The sequence below is a fragment of the Salvelinus sp. IW2-2015 genome, unplaced genomic scaffold (genome assembly GCF_002910315.2).
Source record: "Salvelinus sp. IW2-2015 unplaced genomic scaffold, ASM291031v2 Un_scaffold1259, whole genome shotgun sequence".
NCBI classification, from domain to species: Eukaryota; Metazoa; Chordata; class Actinopteri; order Salmoniformes; family Salmonidae; genus Salvelinus; species Salvelinus sp. IW2-2015.
Window position 1 is genome coordinate 21,982 of NW_019942804.1, and position 15,274 is coordinate 37,255.

At 43.9% G+C, this 15,274-nt stretch overlaps 1 protein-coding gene across 2 annotated transcripts in view; it reads left to right on the forward strand.

Annotated features, from left to right (window-relative positions):
* Positions 1-15,274, forward strand: part of wdr35 (WD repeat domain 35) — a 44,324-nt gene that overhangs the window by 10,084 nt on the left and 18,966 nt on the right. Inside the window, exons 8-13 of one of the 2 annotated variants that reach the window (XM_024137635.2) lie at positions 3,399-3,538; positions 3,896-4,021; positions 8,201-8,386; positions 9,317-9,352; positions 9,749-9,809; positions 10,692-10,836. In XM_024137635.2, the coding sequence (XP_023993403.1) occupies positions 3,399-3,538; positions 3,896-4,021; positions 8,201-8,386; positions 9,317-9,352; positions 9,749-9,809; positions 10,692-10,836 (694 nt within the window). The remainder of the gene's footprint in view (positions 1-3,398; positions 3,539-3,895; positions 4,022-8,200; positions 8,387-9,316; positions 9,353-9,748; positions 9,810-10,691; positions 10,837-15,274) is intronic. The other variant, XM_024137636.2, reaches the window with a different exon arrangement.

Here is a 15,274-nt window from a genome sequence, read left to right on the forward strand (position 1 = left end):
CTTTTGCAATTATGTGAGCACAGCTGAAAACTGTTGTGCTGATTAAAGAAGCAATAAAACTGGCCTTCTTTAGACTAGTTGAGTATCTGGAGCATCAGCATATGTGGGTTTGATTACAGGCTCAAAATGGCCAGAAACAGCGAAAAAGATTAAGATGGGCAAAAGAACACAGCCACTGAACTTTGCCTAGAAGGCCAGCATCCCGGAGTCGCCTCTTCACTGTTAGCGTTGAGACTGGTGTTTTGTAAGTACAGACATATCTCAACATCAACTGTTCAGTGGAGACTGCATGCATCAGGCCTTCATGGTCAAATTTCTGCAAAGAAACCACTACTAAAGGACACCAATAAGAAGAAGAGACTTGCTTCGGCCAAGAAACACAAGCAATGGACATTATACTGGTAGAAATCTGTCCTTTGGTCTGAGTCCAACTGTTGAGATTTTCGGTTCCAACCGACATGTCTTTGTGAGATGCAGAGTAGGTGAATGGATGATCTCCGCATGTGTGGTTTCCACAGTGAAACATGGAGGAGGTGTGATGGTGTGGGATACTCCATCCCATCTGGTTTGCGCTTAGTGGGACTATGATTTGTTTTTCAACAGGACAATAACCCTACACATCTCCAGGCTGTGTAAGGGCTCTCCGACCAAGACGGAGAGTGAGTTGGTGCTGCATCAGATGACCTGGCCTCCACAATCACCCGACCTCAACCCAATTTAGATGGTTTGGGATGAGTTGGACCGCAGAGTAAAGGAAAAGCAGCTAATTTATGCTTAGCATATGTGGTAGCTATTTTGTTTCAAAGCTGATAAATGAGTCACACAAAGTCAAAGAACTATGAGTCCTATATGGCCTATTTCACCTCGCGCTGCAACACTGCCTGGCTGGGTTTTCTGCGCACGTGAAGAGCTGAGTGAAAGATACATTTTTAGAAGAGCTGCGCACAGGCATAAAATTTGGTCTAATTTACTTAAAACTAAAGTCTACTGAAGAGAGACTTTTGTCCTTTGTGTTTCTTGCCAATTTACATTGTTAACAAGCTCGGTTGTTTTTCTATGTTTAAKTTTCAACTGCTAGGGAAGTGAAGACCACGCTTCTACTAGTCAGACTCAATCTCATAGGCACAAACATGACTTGAGACACGCTACCACGGTAACCTCYCGCCCTTATTAAAGGGGCAGGTGACATTTTTTGTCTCATCTGTGATATTTTTGGTAATACAAATGTCATCATTCAATRTATCACATTAGTTACTTCTTACTAGTAGTAATACATGTATTAGAAACATTACAAAGCATGCTCATCCGTTTCTTTGTAGTTTTTTGGTGTAATTTCTGCATCCCCCAAAATATTTTGGCTGGTAAAAAATCTGAGTGACTGGTAGGACTGTTTCGCCAGCACAGACTGCAATATGTTCCGGGATGAATCAGCCACCGGCTTCATTAATAAGTGAATTGATGCCGTTGTCCTCACAGTGACCGTACGTACATATCCCAATCAGAAGCCGTGGATTACATGCAACATCTGAATTGAGTTAAAGGCTGTCGTTATCAGGGAGCGGCACAATAATGCGGGCGCTTATAAAAAAATTGCGCTGCCACCTCCGACAAATCATCAAACAGGAAAAGTGTCAATACAGGACTAAGATTGAGTCCTACTACACCGGCTCTGATGCTCGTCAGATGTGGCTGGGCTTGTAAACTATCATGGATTACAAAGGAAAACCCTGCCGTGAGCTGCCCAGCGACGCRAGCCTACCAGACAAGCTAAATACCTTCTATGCTCACTTCAAGGCAAGCAACACTGAACCATGCATGAAAGCACCAGTTGTTCCGGACAACTGTGTGATCTCGCTGTGTGATCTCGCTGTGAGCAAGACGTTTAAACAGGTTAACATTCAGAAAGCCGCAGGGCCAAACAGATTACCAGTATGCGTACTCTGAGCATGCGCTGACCAGCTGGCAGGTGTCTTCACTGACATTTTCAATTTCTCCCTGACCGAGTCTGTAATACCTACATGTTTCAAGCAGACCACCATAGCCCCTGTGCCCAAGAACGCCAAGGTAACCTGTCTAAATCACCCTGTAGTACTCACATCTGTAGCCATGAAATGCTTTGAATGGCTGGTCATGGCTCACATCAACACCATCATCCCAGACACCCTGGATCCACTCCAATTCGCATAACGCCCCAACATAACACTATCTCTATTGCACTCCACACTGCCTTYTCCCACCTGGATAAGAGGAACATCTATGTGAGAATGCTGTTCATTGACTACAGGTCAGTTCAACACCATAGTGCMCTCCAAGCTTATCATAAAGCTCAGGACCCTGGGACCAAATACCTACCTCTGCAACTGGATCCTGGACTTCCTGATGGGCCGCCCCCAGGTGGTAAGGGTAAGCAACGACACATCCGCCACGCTGACCCTCAACACGGGTGCCCCTTAGGGGTGTGTGCTTAGTCCCCTCCTGTACTCCCTGTTCACCCTATACTGCATGTATAAGCGAATATGTACGACCCCAACACCATCATTAAGTTCACTGATGACATGACGGTGGTCATGACGGTGGTAGGCCTGATCCCTGACGACGATGAGACAGCCAATAGRGAGGAGGTCAGTAGTACATGGCAGTGTGGTGCCAGGACAACAACCTCTACCTCAACGTCAGCAAGACAAAGGAGCTGGTCGTGGACTACAGTAAACGGCGGGCCGAGCACGCCCCCATCCACATCGACGAAGCCGTAGTAGAGCGATTTGAGAACTTTTAAGTTCCACATCATTAAGGAATTAACATGGTCTACACACACCAACACAGTCGTGAAGAAGGCACGACAATGCCTCTTCCCCCTCAGGAGGCTGAAAAGATGGGGTGGAATGGGGAGTTAGAAAGGGGTGTGGGGGGGTGGAATGGGGAGCGAGCGGAATGGGGGGGGGAATGGGGAGCGAGCGGAATGGGGGGGTGGAATTGGGAGTTAGAAAGGGGTGAGGGGAATGGGGAGAGAGCGGAATGGGGAGCGAGCGGAATGGGGGGGGTGGAATGGGGAGTTAGAAAGGGGTGAGGGGAATGGGGAGAGAGCGGAATGGGGAGCGGAATGCGGCGGGAGAAAATGGAGCTTTGTGGAGATTGCACAATCCTTGACAGTTAAATGTCTGCTGTAATGTCTTATTGCCAAATTATGCCAGAACCTCAAGGTCTAAACAGTAAAAGAGATATTTACATGTTTTCATTTGAACATCATTCCAATCAGTTTTGCCTGCTGGGTGGAAACCCCTGGCTAAGTTTGTTACATTTGAGTAAGTTTGGGGTAATATYGTGATAATGACAATGAAGGTCCTTGCTCCACCGCCATTTCCCCTTCCCGTGTAACCCTTTCTCCTGTCCATCTCCAGGCCCAGTGTTCATAGACACACTGATGAACGTGGCCAGTATCCAGTGGAACCAGTGTGGCAGCGTGCTGGCTGTGGCAGGCTCCCTGAGGGGCATGGAGAAGGAGGTCAACGTGGTGCAGTTCTACACCCCATTCGGAGAGGTGAGAGAGCCAGGACATCCCAGACGACCTACCTCTCATAKCATAGCTTTCAGATGTTCCCTGTCAATGTGGAAAGTTGCAGGCAAACATGACTTGTTTTTTAGTTTCAGTCAACCGGCTTTCTGAGTTAGACTGAATCATACTAACCGAAATAAATGAAGTTTGTGTAAATAAAAAGTTCTTTAATAAGTTGTATGGATACAAAGTCGTGGCAGATCGGCATTGATGTCAAAAGGATTCTATGTGACTCCAGTTGCATAGATCTCYAGTTAKGATTCGGGYCCCTACAGAGTACACAATATTGTCATTAGKCTATATGGCATTTGACCAAAGCAATTTTTACTCCCTTTTGCATAGCATTTGCGAACTTTGAAGGTACCTGGCAAGCAGATGACAGAGGTTGCTTGGGAAGGGGGAGGACTGAGGATTGGACTGGCTGTGGACTCCTACATTTACTTTGCCAACATAAGGCCYGATTACAAGGTAAAACAATCATCTGGGGGAATAATCGGCTCCGCTTGAAGGGGYAACAGGGTTTCTTGTACTTTGGTTAAATTCTCTGTGTTTAAAAACTGTTAACACAAGCTGTTTGTAAATGGAGATTAATATGAAATGAAAATGATTTTAGTGTGAGAGGTAAGCCATTTAGGGCCTTATAAAATCTGCGATGCAGAGAATGCAGACGGAATCACGGAATACAGACATTGAAACAGAATTCACCAGTTAAACCGTTTGATGCTTAGAACATAGTGTGGCTGTTTAAAACATTTATTAAACTTATTGCAACATTTTATTTAAGTTTCTCATAATACATGAACAGAATGCATCAGTGATTTAGTATTTGATACAATTGAGGAAGCAACGAACATGCCATGAGAATGTGTTTGCGGTTCGCTCTCGTAGCCCTCATACTGCTATCTAATGATAATGTCTTCTTTAGGTTTTGCTTTTTAAGCCAATAGTTGCTAACCAGGGGTGGGATGTTGTCAATGTTGTGTTGATTAGATAGTAGCTGAGAGCTTGCGGTGTCTGATACTTTTGAGATTTGTTGATGACAGTTTGCGGTGGAACAAGTGAAAATTGCATGTAGTTTCAGAATTGTTTGGGGAGCTACTCATAGGTGATCTGCGAGCTACTGGTAGCTATCGACCTGTTAGAGACCCCTGAGTTAAAGATCCTAACAAAATGAACACTAGCAGAGATGACACAGCTCTGTTGTAGCAGTACTTACTRTACCTACTGTAGTATTTTATTTAAAATGCTTTCATTCTGTCCAGTAGCAGTGCATGGGTACAATCACTGGGGAAGCCAAGCCATATTGCAACCTGTGTTGTGATAATTGTGTTGTTTGTTCTATAACCCGTTCGTTAATTTTTATTTTTTTAACTTTATTTAACTAGGCAAGTCAGTTAAGAACAAATTCTTATTTTCAATGACGGCCTAGGAACAGTGGGTTAACTGCCTTGTTCAGTGGCAGAACGACAGATTTGTACCTTGTCAGCTCGGGGATTTGAACTTGCAACCTTTCGGGTTACTAGTCCAACGCGCTAACCACTAGGCTACCCTGCCGCCCCAATACGTCACCGTGATATACAATGAGGCCGAGACAACAAAAAGACAACAGTTACACAGCGGCAGAATAAATTCAACCAYACRTACATTTGTTTCATCACAAAACCGGAGAGTCCGGTCCACAAAGCAACTATAGCATGTAACAAAYAGTTGCATGACCTGCAGYATGGGCAAGCAMRTKAATGTTTCTGTTAAATYAGTTAAACAACTGATTTACAACCCCAGAGAGTTATTGCAAGTCAGCACAAAGACAACAGGAGCACTACCTCCAGCACCGTTTCAACTTCAAACATTATTACATTTTTTTAATCCTTTATTTAACCTTTATTTAACTAGGCAAGTCAGTTAAGAACAAATTCTTATTTACAATGACGGCCTACCGGGGAACAGTGGGTTAACTACCTTGTTCAGTGGCAGAACGACAGATTTTTACCCTATCAGTTCGGTTACCTTTCGGTTACTGGCCCAATGCTATAACCACTAGGCTACCTGYTGCCCCAGGTTAAAGAGTGACTGCCTTTAAAAAGCAATGAATCCCTTTGAAAATGGGCTATGTGGCATCGATATGAGTCAGGAAAAAGTTATTCTAGTTGACTACAAAGTGTAAATAGGATAATTTAGGTCATAAAGTCAGTCTCGTCTAAACTCAGTAGTGCAGGCTTTTACTTTTTGTTGTGATAGGCTCCCTGGATAATATGCCTACTAGCCTAGCTTCMTTGCATGGGCAACAATGAACCAGCTAAGTTAGCTAGCTAGTTAACGTGAGTCTACTAGGCTACATATTGAACTTCAATCGTCTCAGGCCAGTGGCACAATATATTMATTTATARTTAGATCAGAATCACCTTTATAATCATTGGTCTGTATGGAGAATGAAGTCCAAATCCCCATCTCCGTACATGGCTTAGGAAAGGGACCATTTAGCTAGCTAGCTACTGCAGAACATCAACACAAGCACACCGGAAACAATTACGTTTTGCTTTTGATGTGATTTGGTTGGTGTAGTGGTTAAATWGTCCAATACAATTGTCCCAATACAATTTCCGTTCTGATCCTTTAGCCACAATGGAGAGTGGTGAAATGTTTGTCTTGACGCAGACATATCCAATATCCAGAGTTGGATTAAAGTTGAAAATAATAATACATCTATTTGTTTCTTAACTGGGATACAAAAACATTTATAGAATTCTACCAAACAAATTCTTATCATTAAACTAAAAGAAACAAACAGTATGGTAAACATGATCTTGTATGGTCAAAAGACTGTGCTGCCATTCCAGTCACTTCCAGTAGGCCTCGGAGCAGGTATGCCTTTTAACTGTATTCTCTATTGGCCTAAAGAGGGGGTACACAGACTTGACAGGGGATCAATGGCAAACACACATACATACAACAGGATGCATCATGAATTGAGAACATGCAAATTACAATATGATCTATTTGGCTCCTACAGTTGGTGTGACTCCAATCCAAAAGGGCCTCCCTCGGGGTGTTTTGCATCACCAGGACTAACAACAGTTGAGCTAATTGGCTAATTGTTTATTTATTTCAGGTCAAATGCTTGCTGGCATCAATCAAATGTGACGACGGCAACATGTCATACTCTTTTTGTCCAGAGCATCAGATACATGGTCTACACATACTGAGACAGAGAGGTGCTGTTTCCCTGTCCAGACAGCATCAGATACATGGTCTACACATACTGAGACAGAGAGGTGCTGTTTCACTGTCCAGACAGCATCAGATACATGGTCTACACATACTGAGACAGAGAGGTGCTGTTTCACTGTCCAGAACGCATCGTAACATGGTCTACACATACTGAGACAGAGAGGTGCTGTTTCACTGTCCAGACAGCATCAGATACATGGTCTACACATACTGAGACAGAGAGGTGCTTTTTCACTGTCCAGACAGCTCAGATACATGGTCTACACATACTGAGACAGAGAGGTGCTGTTTCACTGTCCAGACAGCATCAGATACATGGTCTACACATACTGAGACAGAGAGGTGCTGTTTCACTGTCCAGACAGCATCAGTACATGGTCTACACATACTGAGACAGAGAGGTGCTGTTTCACTGTCCAGACAGCATCAGATACATGGTCTACACATACTGAGACAGAGAGGTGCTGTTTCACTGTCCAGACAGCATCAGATACATGGTCTACACATACTGAGACAGAGAGGTGCTGTTTCCCTGTCCAGACAGCATCAGATAATGGCTACACATACTGAGACAGAGAGGTGCTGTTTCACTGTCCAGACAGCATCAGATACATGGTCTACACATACTGAGACAGAGGGTGCTGTTTCACTGTCAGACGCATCAGTACATGGTCTACACATACTGAGACAGAGAGGTGCTGTTTCACTGTCCAGACAGACATCAGTACATGGTCTACACATACTGAGACAGAGAGGTGCTGTTTCACTGTCCAGACAGCATCAGATACATGGTCTAACACAACTGAGACAGAGAGGTGCTGTTTCATTGTCCAGACAGCATCAGATACATGGTCTCACAATACTGAGACAGAGAGGTGCTGTTTCCTGTCCAGACAGCATCAGATACATGGTCTACACATACTGAGACAGAGAGGTGCTGTTTCACTGTCCAGACAGCATCAGATACATGGTCTACACATACTGAGACAGACGAGGTCTGGGTTGTCACTAGTTCCCAGACAGCATCAGATACATGGTCTACACATACTGAGACAGAGAGGTGCTGTTTCACTGTCCAGACAGCATCAGATACATGGTCTACACATACTGAGACAGAGCGGTGCTGTTTCACTGTCCAGACTGCATCGGCTACTTGGTCTACATATACTGAGACAGAGAGGTGCTGTTTCCCTCTCTTGTATGATTTCTACGGCGAGATACTGTAGATTCAGCGAAATAATGAAAACACAGAAAGACGAAAGATCATTTAAAAAATATATATATATTTGTTTTATTGGTCAAGTATTTGGGGAAAGCCTGGCTTCCATTGGCATTCATGAATAGACACCACTGATTTACTCTCCATCTCATCTCTCTCTGTCTCATTCTCTCTCTGTCTCTGTTTCTCTCTCTCAACAGTGGGGCTACTGCTCCAACACAGTGGTGTATGCCTACACCAAGCCTGACCGGCTGGAATACTGTGTGGTGTTCTGGGACACCAAGAACAACGAGAAGTTTGTGAAGTACGTCAAGAGCCTCATGTCCATCACCACGTCCGGAGACTTCTGCATCCTGGCCACCAAGGCAGATGACACACACCCACAGGTACATACACTGGTACACACACTGTCTGGTACACACACTGGTACTGGTACACACATATACTGGATACACAGACACACACACAACACACCACCACACACTGTACACCACACTGTCTGGTACCACACACTGGTACTGGTACCACACACATCCACAGGTAAACACTGTCTACACACACACACACAACACACACACACACACACACCCACACACCACACAGCAGGCAGGCACATACACATACCATCACACTGGTAGTGGTACACACACACCCCACAGGTACACACATACTGGTACAATACACAGGTACACACTGGTACAGGGCTCCCTTAGCCGCTCACAGCGGCACTGCATCTCAGTGCTAGAGGCGTCACTACAGACACCCTGGTTTGAATCCAGCTGCATCACAACCGGCCGTGATTGGGAGTCCCATAAGGTGGCGCACAATTGGCCCAGCGTCGTCTGGTTTGGCCGGTGTAGTCCGTCATTGTAAAAAGAATTTGTTCTCAACTGACTTGCCTAGTTAAATAAAAGGTACACAGTACAATGTACACACCAGACCTGGTACACACGATTGACAACAGGCAGACAGGGAGCTGGCAGACCTCGCCGGGTCGCCAAGCACTAACTACAACTATGTCGAATGGAATCAAGACTACATTTTCAAAGGGAGTAGTTGTTGATATAGGAGAGGCCTAATACTTTACTTRAATGACACGTCATATTGAACTTGGCTTGACCAAACATCCACATTTATGTTCAAAGCATCAAACTGTTTAACAGTTCCAAGTAAAGTGTTACTCAAATCTGACAAGCAGTAAGAGAAAGTAGAACTTGGAAGTACTGTAAGAAACAACTTTGTAGCTTGATCAGTCTCATGTCAGTATCTCTCTGCGTGTCATGCCTTCTCTTGTTTTCAAATTCATTGCCACAAAGGAGGATGCTGACGTAGAGTCGGGAAATAATGCCATGGTAATGTACACCCTCTGAATATGACCCTGTGTGGTAATGTACACCCTCTAAATATTACCCTGTGTGGTAATGTACACCCTCTAAATATGACCCTGTGTGGTAATGTACACCCTCTGAATATGACCCTGTGTGGTAATGTACACCCTCTGAATATGACCCTGGATGGTAATGTAAATCCCTCTGAATATGACCCTGGATGGTAATGTACACCCTCTGAATATGACCCTGGATGGTAATGTAAATCCCTCTGAATATGACCCTGGATGGTAATGTAAATCCCTCTGAATATGACCCTGTATGGTAAAATACACCCTCTGAATTTGACCATATATGATGAAGGTGATTGAGTTTTGTATGACTGTTGAAGAAATGAATGACTTTGTCTTGTTTTCCCAGTATGTGCTGGTTCTCTGTAACTCCATTGGGACCCCGCTGGATTCAAAATACATTGACATTGGTGAGTGATTTTTTTGGAAGGATAAGAGAATATTCTGTTTAAAGCAGGTTTTTAATAAACTGGAACAGTGTGTTGTTTCACAATGTATCAACGATAGTTTCGTTCAATTTCCCTAATAACGATTCAAAAGTGGAGACGTCAGAAATGTCAAGAAGTGGAGAGACACCTTGCCGTTTTGGATAATGTGAATAGTTTAAACACTTTGGCAGGCTTTGTACCAGATTCCTCTGGAATGAGAAAGCCCAACACTTCCTACCGCTGATCTGTCACCCAGTTTCAAAGAGCTGCTGTCTCGTCTGCGGTTCTACCCACCAACAATCCTTCCCTTTCATGGGCTTGTTCATGACATACACCCTGAAGATTCCCCCCCATCTATAGGTCTCCTACACATTCTGTAATATTCCTTCTGCCGCGTTGCAAGCCAAGTCTGTGCTACTGGCCAAACGTTTACCCAAGACCATAGCGGAGGCAGTTCAAAGTCTGTCACCTGAGAGGGCTGGGAGAGCCTAAATGAGATCCACGTGTCAGAGCATGCTGAATCAACAGTGAAGGATGTATACTTCCTCTTTGTGGTGTATCCTCCTCACTGTGACCTGAGTAGACCTCTTCGTGGGCCTGGAGCGTTGCATTGAAAGAATGTGCCTGTCACTGTTTTAGTTTCTGAAAATTATAATGTCATTGTTTATTTAGTCAGAATATTATTTTAGCTGTGAAGTTTTTCCTTGTATCACTGATTTTATGAATGATATAATTACATTTTTGGTTTCTGTTGCTACGTTTTGCTCCAGTGTGTCCCACTGAACACGACCTTGGTTACAGATTTTGATTGAATTTAGGATCCTTAGTTTACTGAAATAACCTTGGACCATGTCACCTCGACAGATCCTCTGTTCGTGACCATGACTAAGACCCATGTGATCGCTGCGTCCAAGGAGGCTTTCTACACCTGGCAGTACCGCGTGGCCAAGAAGCTAACTGCCATGGAGATCAACCAGGTGTCCAGAACCAGGAAGGAGGGTAGGGAGAGGTGAGTGCTGCCGGTACCGGGCCTGTTCAGAGGATAGAATAGGGAATCATGTCAGCTCTATTCATTCCATTTCTATCCAGAAAGAGAGCAAGAGCAACAAACCAGAATAAGATCTTCTGTCATTTATGAGAAAATATCCAGAATGAAACCAAATAAACTGAACGGAACCACCCCTCGACATGACGTTATTCTGAACTGTTGATTTGGCCTGTGGCACTAATATCATGAAACAAGTGAGTTTTGCAGGTTTTTGGGGGGGTCAGAAGATGTTTAAGATTAAGATCAATCAATCAAATGTATTTATAAAGCCCTTCTTACATCAGCTGATGTCACAAAATGCTATACAGAAACCCAGCCTAAAACCCCAAACAGCAAGCAATGCTGGTGTAGAAAATCACTTTATTTGTGAATTGTACACAAGGTCCAACCAAATTTTGACTTCTGCTTAATCCCAACCCCTCTGAAAGACACACAGTGTCTTGCGAACGTATTCACCCCCCTTGACCTTTTTCCTATTTTGTTGCTTTACAACCTGGAATTAAAATAGATTTTTTTAGGGGTTTGTATCATTTGATRTATACAACATGATTTACACAATAAGCTTGGCACATCTAGCCACTGGGATTTTTGCGCATTCTTCAAGGCAAAACTGCTCTAGCTTCTTCAAGTTGGATGGGTTCCGCTGGCGTACAGCAATCTTTAAGTCATACCACAGATTCTCAATTGGATTGWGGTCTGGGCTTTGACTAGGCSAATCAAATACATTTAAATGTTTCCTTTAGCAGTATGCTTAGGGTCATTGTCCTGCTGGAAGGTGAACCTCCGTCCCAGTCTCAAATCTCTGGAAGACTGAAACAGGTTTCCCTCAAGAATTTCCCTGTATTTAGTGCCATCCATTTCCTTAAATTCTGACCAGTTTCCCAGTCCCTGCCGATGAAAAACATCCCCATAGCATGTTGCTGCCACCACCATGCTCCACTGTGGGATAGTGTTCTCGGGGTGATAAGGTGTTGAGTTTGCGCCAGACATAGCGTTTTCATTGATGGCCAAAAAGCTACATTTTGGTCTCACTTGACCAGAGTACCTTGTTCCATATGTTTGGAGTGTCTCCCACATGCCCTTTGGCGAACACCACATTTTTTTCTTTAAGCAATGGCTTTTTTCTAGCCACTCTTCTGTAAAGCCCAGCTCTGTGGAGTGTAGTGTTGAAAGTGGTCCTATGGACAGATACTCCAATCTCCGCTGTGGAGCTTTGCAGTTCCTTCAGGGTTATCTTTGGTCTCTTTGTTGCCTCTGATTAATGCTCTCCTTGCCTGGTCTGTGAGTTTTGGTGGGCGGCCCTCTCTTGGCAGGTTTGTTGTGGTGCAATATTCTTTCAATTTTTTAATAATGTATTTAATGGTGCTCCGTGGGATGTTCAACGTTTCTGATATTTTTTTATAACCCAACCCTGATCTGTACTTCTCCACAACTTTGTCCCTGACCTGTTTGGAGAGCTCGTTGGTCTTCATGGTACCCCTTGCTTAGTGGTGTTGCAGACTCTGGGGCCTTTCAGAACAGGTGTATATATACTGAGATCATGTGACACTTAGATTGCACACAGGTGGATTTTACTTAACTAATTATGTGACTTCTGAAGGTAATTGGTTGCACCAGATCTTATTTAGGGGCTTCATAGCAAAGGGGGTGAATACATATGCACGCACCACTTTTCCGTATGACATATTTTWAAAAATGTATTTAAACAAGTAATTTCTTCCATTTCACTTCATCACTTTGGACTATTTTGTGGATGTCCAGTACATGAAATCCAAATAAAAATCAATTTAAGTTACAGGTTGTAATGCAACAAAATAGGAAAAACGCCAAGGGGGATGAATACTTTTGCAAGGCTCTGTACAGGTCGGAGTGGAGGACTGCCGGACTGTGCACTCATGAAGAACTTGTTGTGGAGGTTAAGTACCTTTGGCACTTAACCACGGCAGGCAATGGCATCTTGGATTTCCAGCTCACTTCCCGACAGATTTTTCTGGTCAGACCCGGGATTCGAACTGGTAACCTTCCGGTTGCTGGCTCCCCTCTCTAACCGCTAGGCTACCTGCCGCCCTAGTCTCTGGCTTGTTTGATCCTGTGCAAGGTGTTGACATTGATATGAAAAATGTCCATTCATCTGCCTGAACCAGTAGACAGCGGGTTGACCAGTGAGTCAGTGATACTGACCTCAGACAGACAGGCAAGAATAGGACCTACTGTCCTGCCAGGGATGTTCCTGTCTGCATGCCAACACATCAGCTTGAAGGAAAGTCTAATATGCTCTCTCTTTCTCACTCTCTGTCTCTCTCTCTTGCTGTCTGTCTCTGCCCACCCAACGCCCTCTCACCCATCTCTCTGCACCACAATATCTTCCTGAACCCGCCCATTTCTGTCTGGCTGTTTCTCTCTTTCTCTCCCTGTCTGTCTGTTTCTCTGACCCTCCCCATCTCTGTCTCTGTCTGTCTGGCAGTCTCTTTCGCAGTCTCTTTCGCATCCTGTCTGTCTCTGTCTAGCTGTCTTTCTTTGTCTGTCTTTCTCTTCCTGTCTGTCTCTCTTTCTCTCCCTTTCTGTCGGTCTCTCCCTGTCACTCACTCATTCACTCACTCACTCACTCACTCTGTCTGACAGTCTCTGTCTGTCTGTCTGTCTCTCTCCCTGTCTGTCTGTCTCTCTCTTTCTTGACATGTCTGTCTGTCAATTAAATTCAAGGGGCTTTATTGGCATGGGAAACATATGTTAACATTGCCAAAGCAAGTGAAGTAGATAATATGCAAAAGTGAAATGAACAATAAAAATGAATGGTAAACATTACACTCACAGAGTTACAAAATAATAAAGACATTACAAATGTCATATTATGTATATACAGTGTTGTAACGATGTGCAAATGGTTAAAGTACAAAAGGGACAATAAATAAACCTATATATGGGTTGTATTTACAATGGTGCTTGTCCTTCACTGGTTGCACCTTTTCTTGTGGCAACAGGTCACAAATCTTGCTGCTGTGATGGCACACTGTGGTATTTCACCCAGTAGATATGGGAGTTTATCAAAATTGGGTTAGTTTTCAAGTTCTTTGTGGATCTGTGTAATCTGAAGGAAATATGTGTCTGATATAGTCATACATTTGGCAAGAGGTTAGGAAGTGCAGCTCAGTTTCCACCTCAGGTCTGCCTACGGCAGCCTTTCTCAATAGCAAGGCTATGCTCACTGAGTCTGTACATAGTCACAAAGCTTTCCTTAAGTTTGGGTCAGTCACAGTGGTCAGGTATTCTGCCACTGTGTACTCTCTGTTTAGGGCCAAATAGCATTCTAGTTTGCTCTGTTTTTTTTGTAATTTTTTTCCAATGTGTCAAGTAATTATCTTTTTGTTTTATCATGATTTGGTTGGGTCTAATTGTGTTTCTGTCCTGGGGCTCTGTGGGGTCAGTTTGTGTTTGTGAACAGAGCCCCAGGACCAGCTTGCTTAGGGTACTCTTCTCCGGGTTCATCTCTCTGTAGGTGATGGCTTTGTTATGGAAGGTTTGGAAATCACTTCTTTTTAGGTGGTTGTAGAATTTAACGTCTCTTTTCTGGATTTTGATAATTAGCAGGTATCGGCCTAATTCTGCTCTACATGCATTATTTTGGGTTTTACGTTGTACGCAGAGGATATTTTTGCATGCAGAGTCTCAATTTGGTGTTTGTCCCATTTTGTGAATTCTTGGTTGGTGAGCGGACCCCAGACCTTACAACCATAAAGGGCAATGGGTTCTATAACTGATTCAAGTATTTTTAGCCAGATCCTAATTGGTATGTTCAATTTTATGTTCCTTTTGATGGCATAGAATGGCCTTTTTGCCTCTCAGATTGTTCACAGCTTTGTGGAAGTTACCTGTGGCGCTGATGTTTAAGCCAAGGTATGTATAGTTTTTTGTGTGCTCTAGGGCAATGGTGTCTAGATGGAATTTGTATTTGTGGTCCTGGCGACTGGACTTTTTTTGGAACACCATTATTTTGGTCTTACTGAGATTTACTGTCAGGGCCCAGGTCTGTCAGAATCTGTGCAGAAGATCTAGCTGCTGCTGTAGGCCGTCCTTGGTTGGTGACAGAAGCACCAGATCATCAGCAAACAGTACACATTTTACTTCAGATTCATGTAAGGTGAGGCCTGGTGGTGCAGACTGTTCTAGTGCCATCACCAATTCGTTGATATATATGTTGAAGAGGGTGGGGCTTAAGCTGCATCTCTGTCTCACCCCAYGGCCCTGTGGGAAGACATGTGTTTTTTCCAAATTTTAACCGCACACGGCTTTTATAATGTCGTATGTTTTACCCCCAACACCACTTTCCATCAATTTGTATAGCAGACCCTCATGCCAAATTGATTCGGCTTTTTTGAAATCAACAAAGCATGAGAAGACT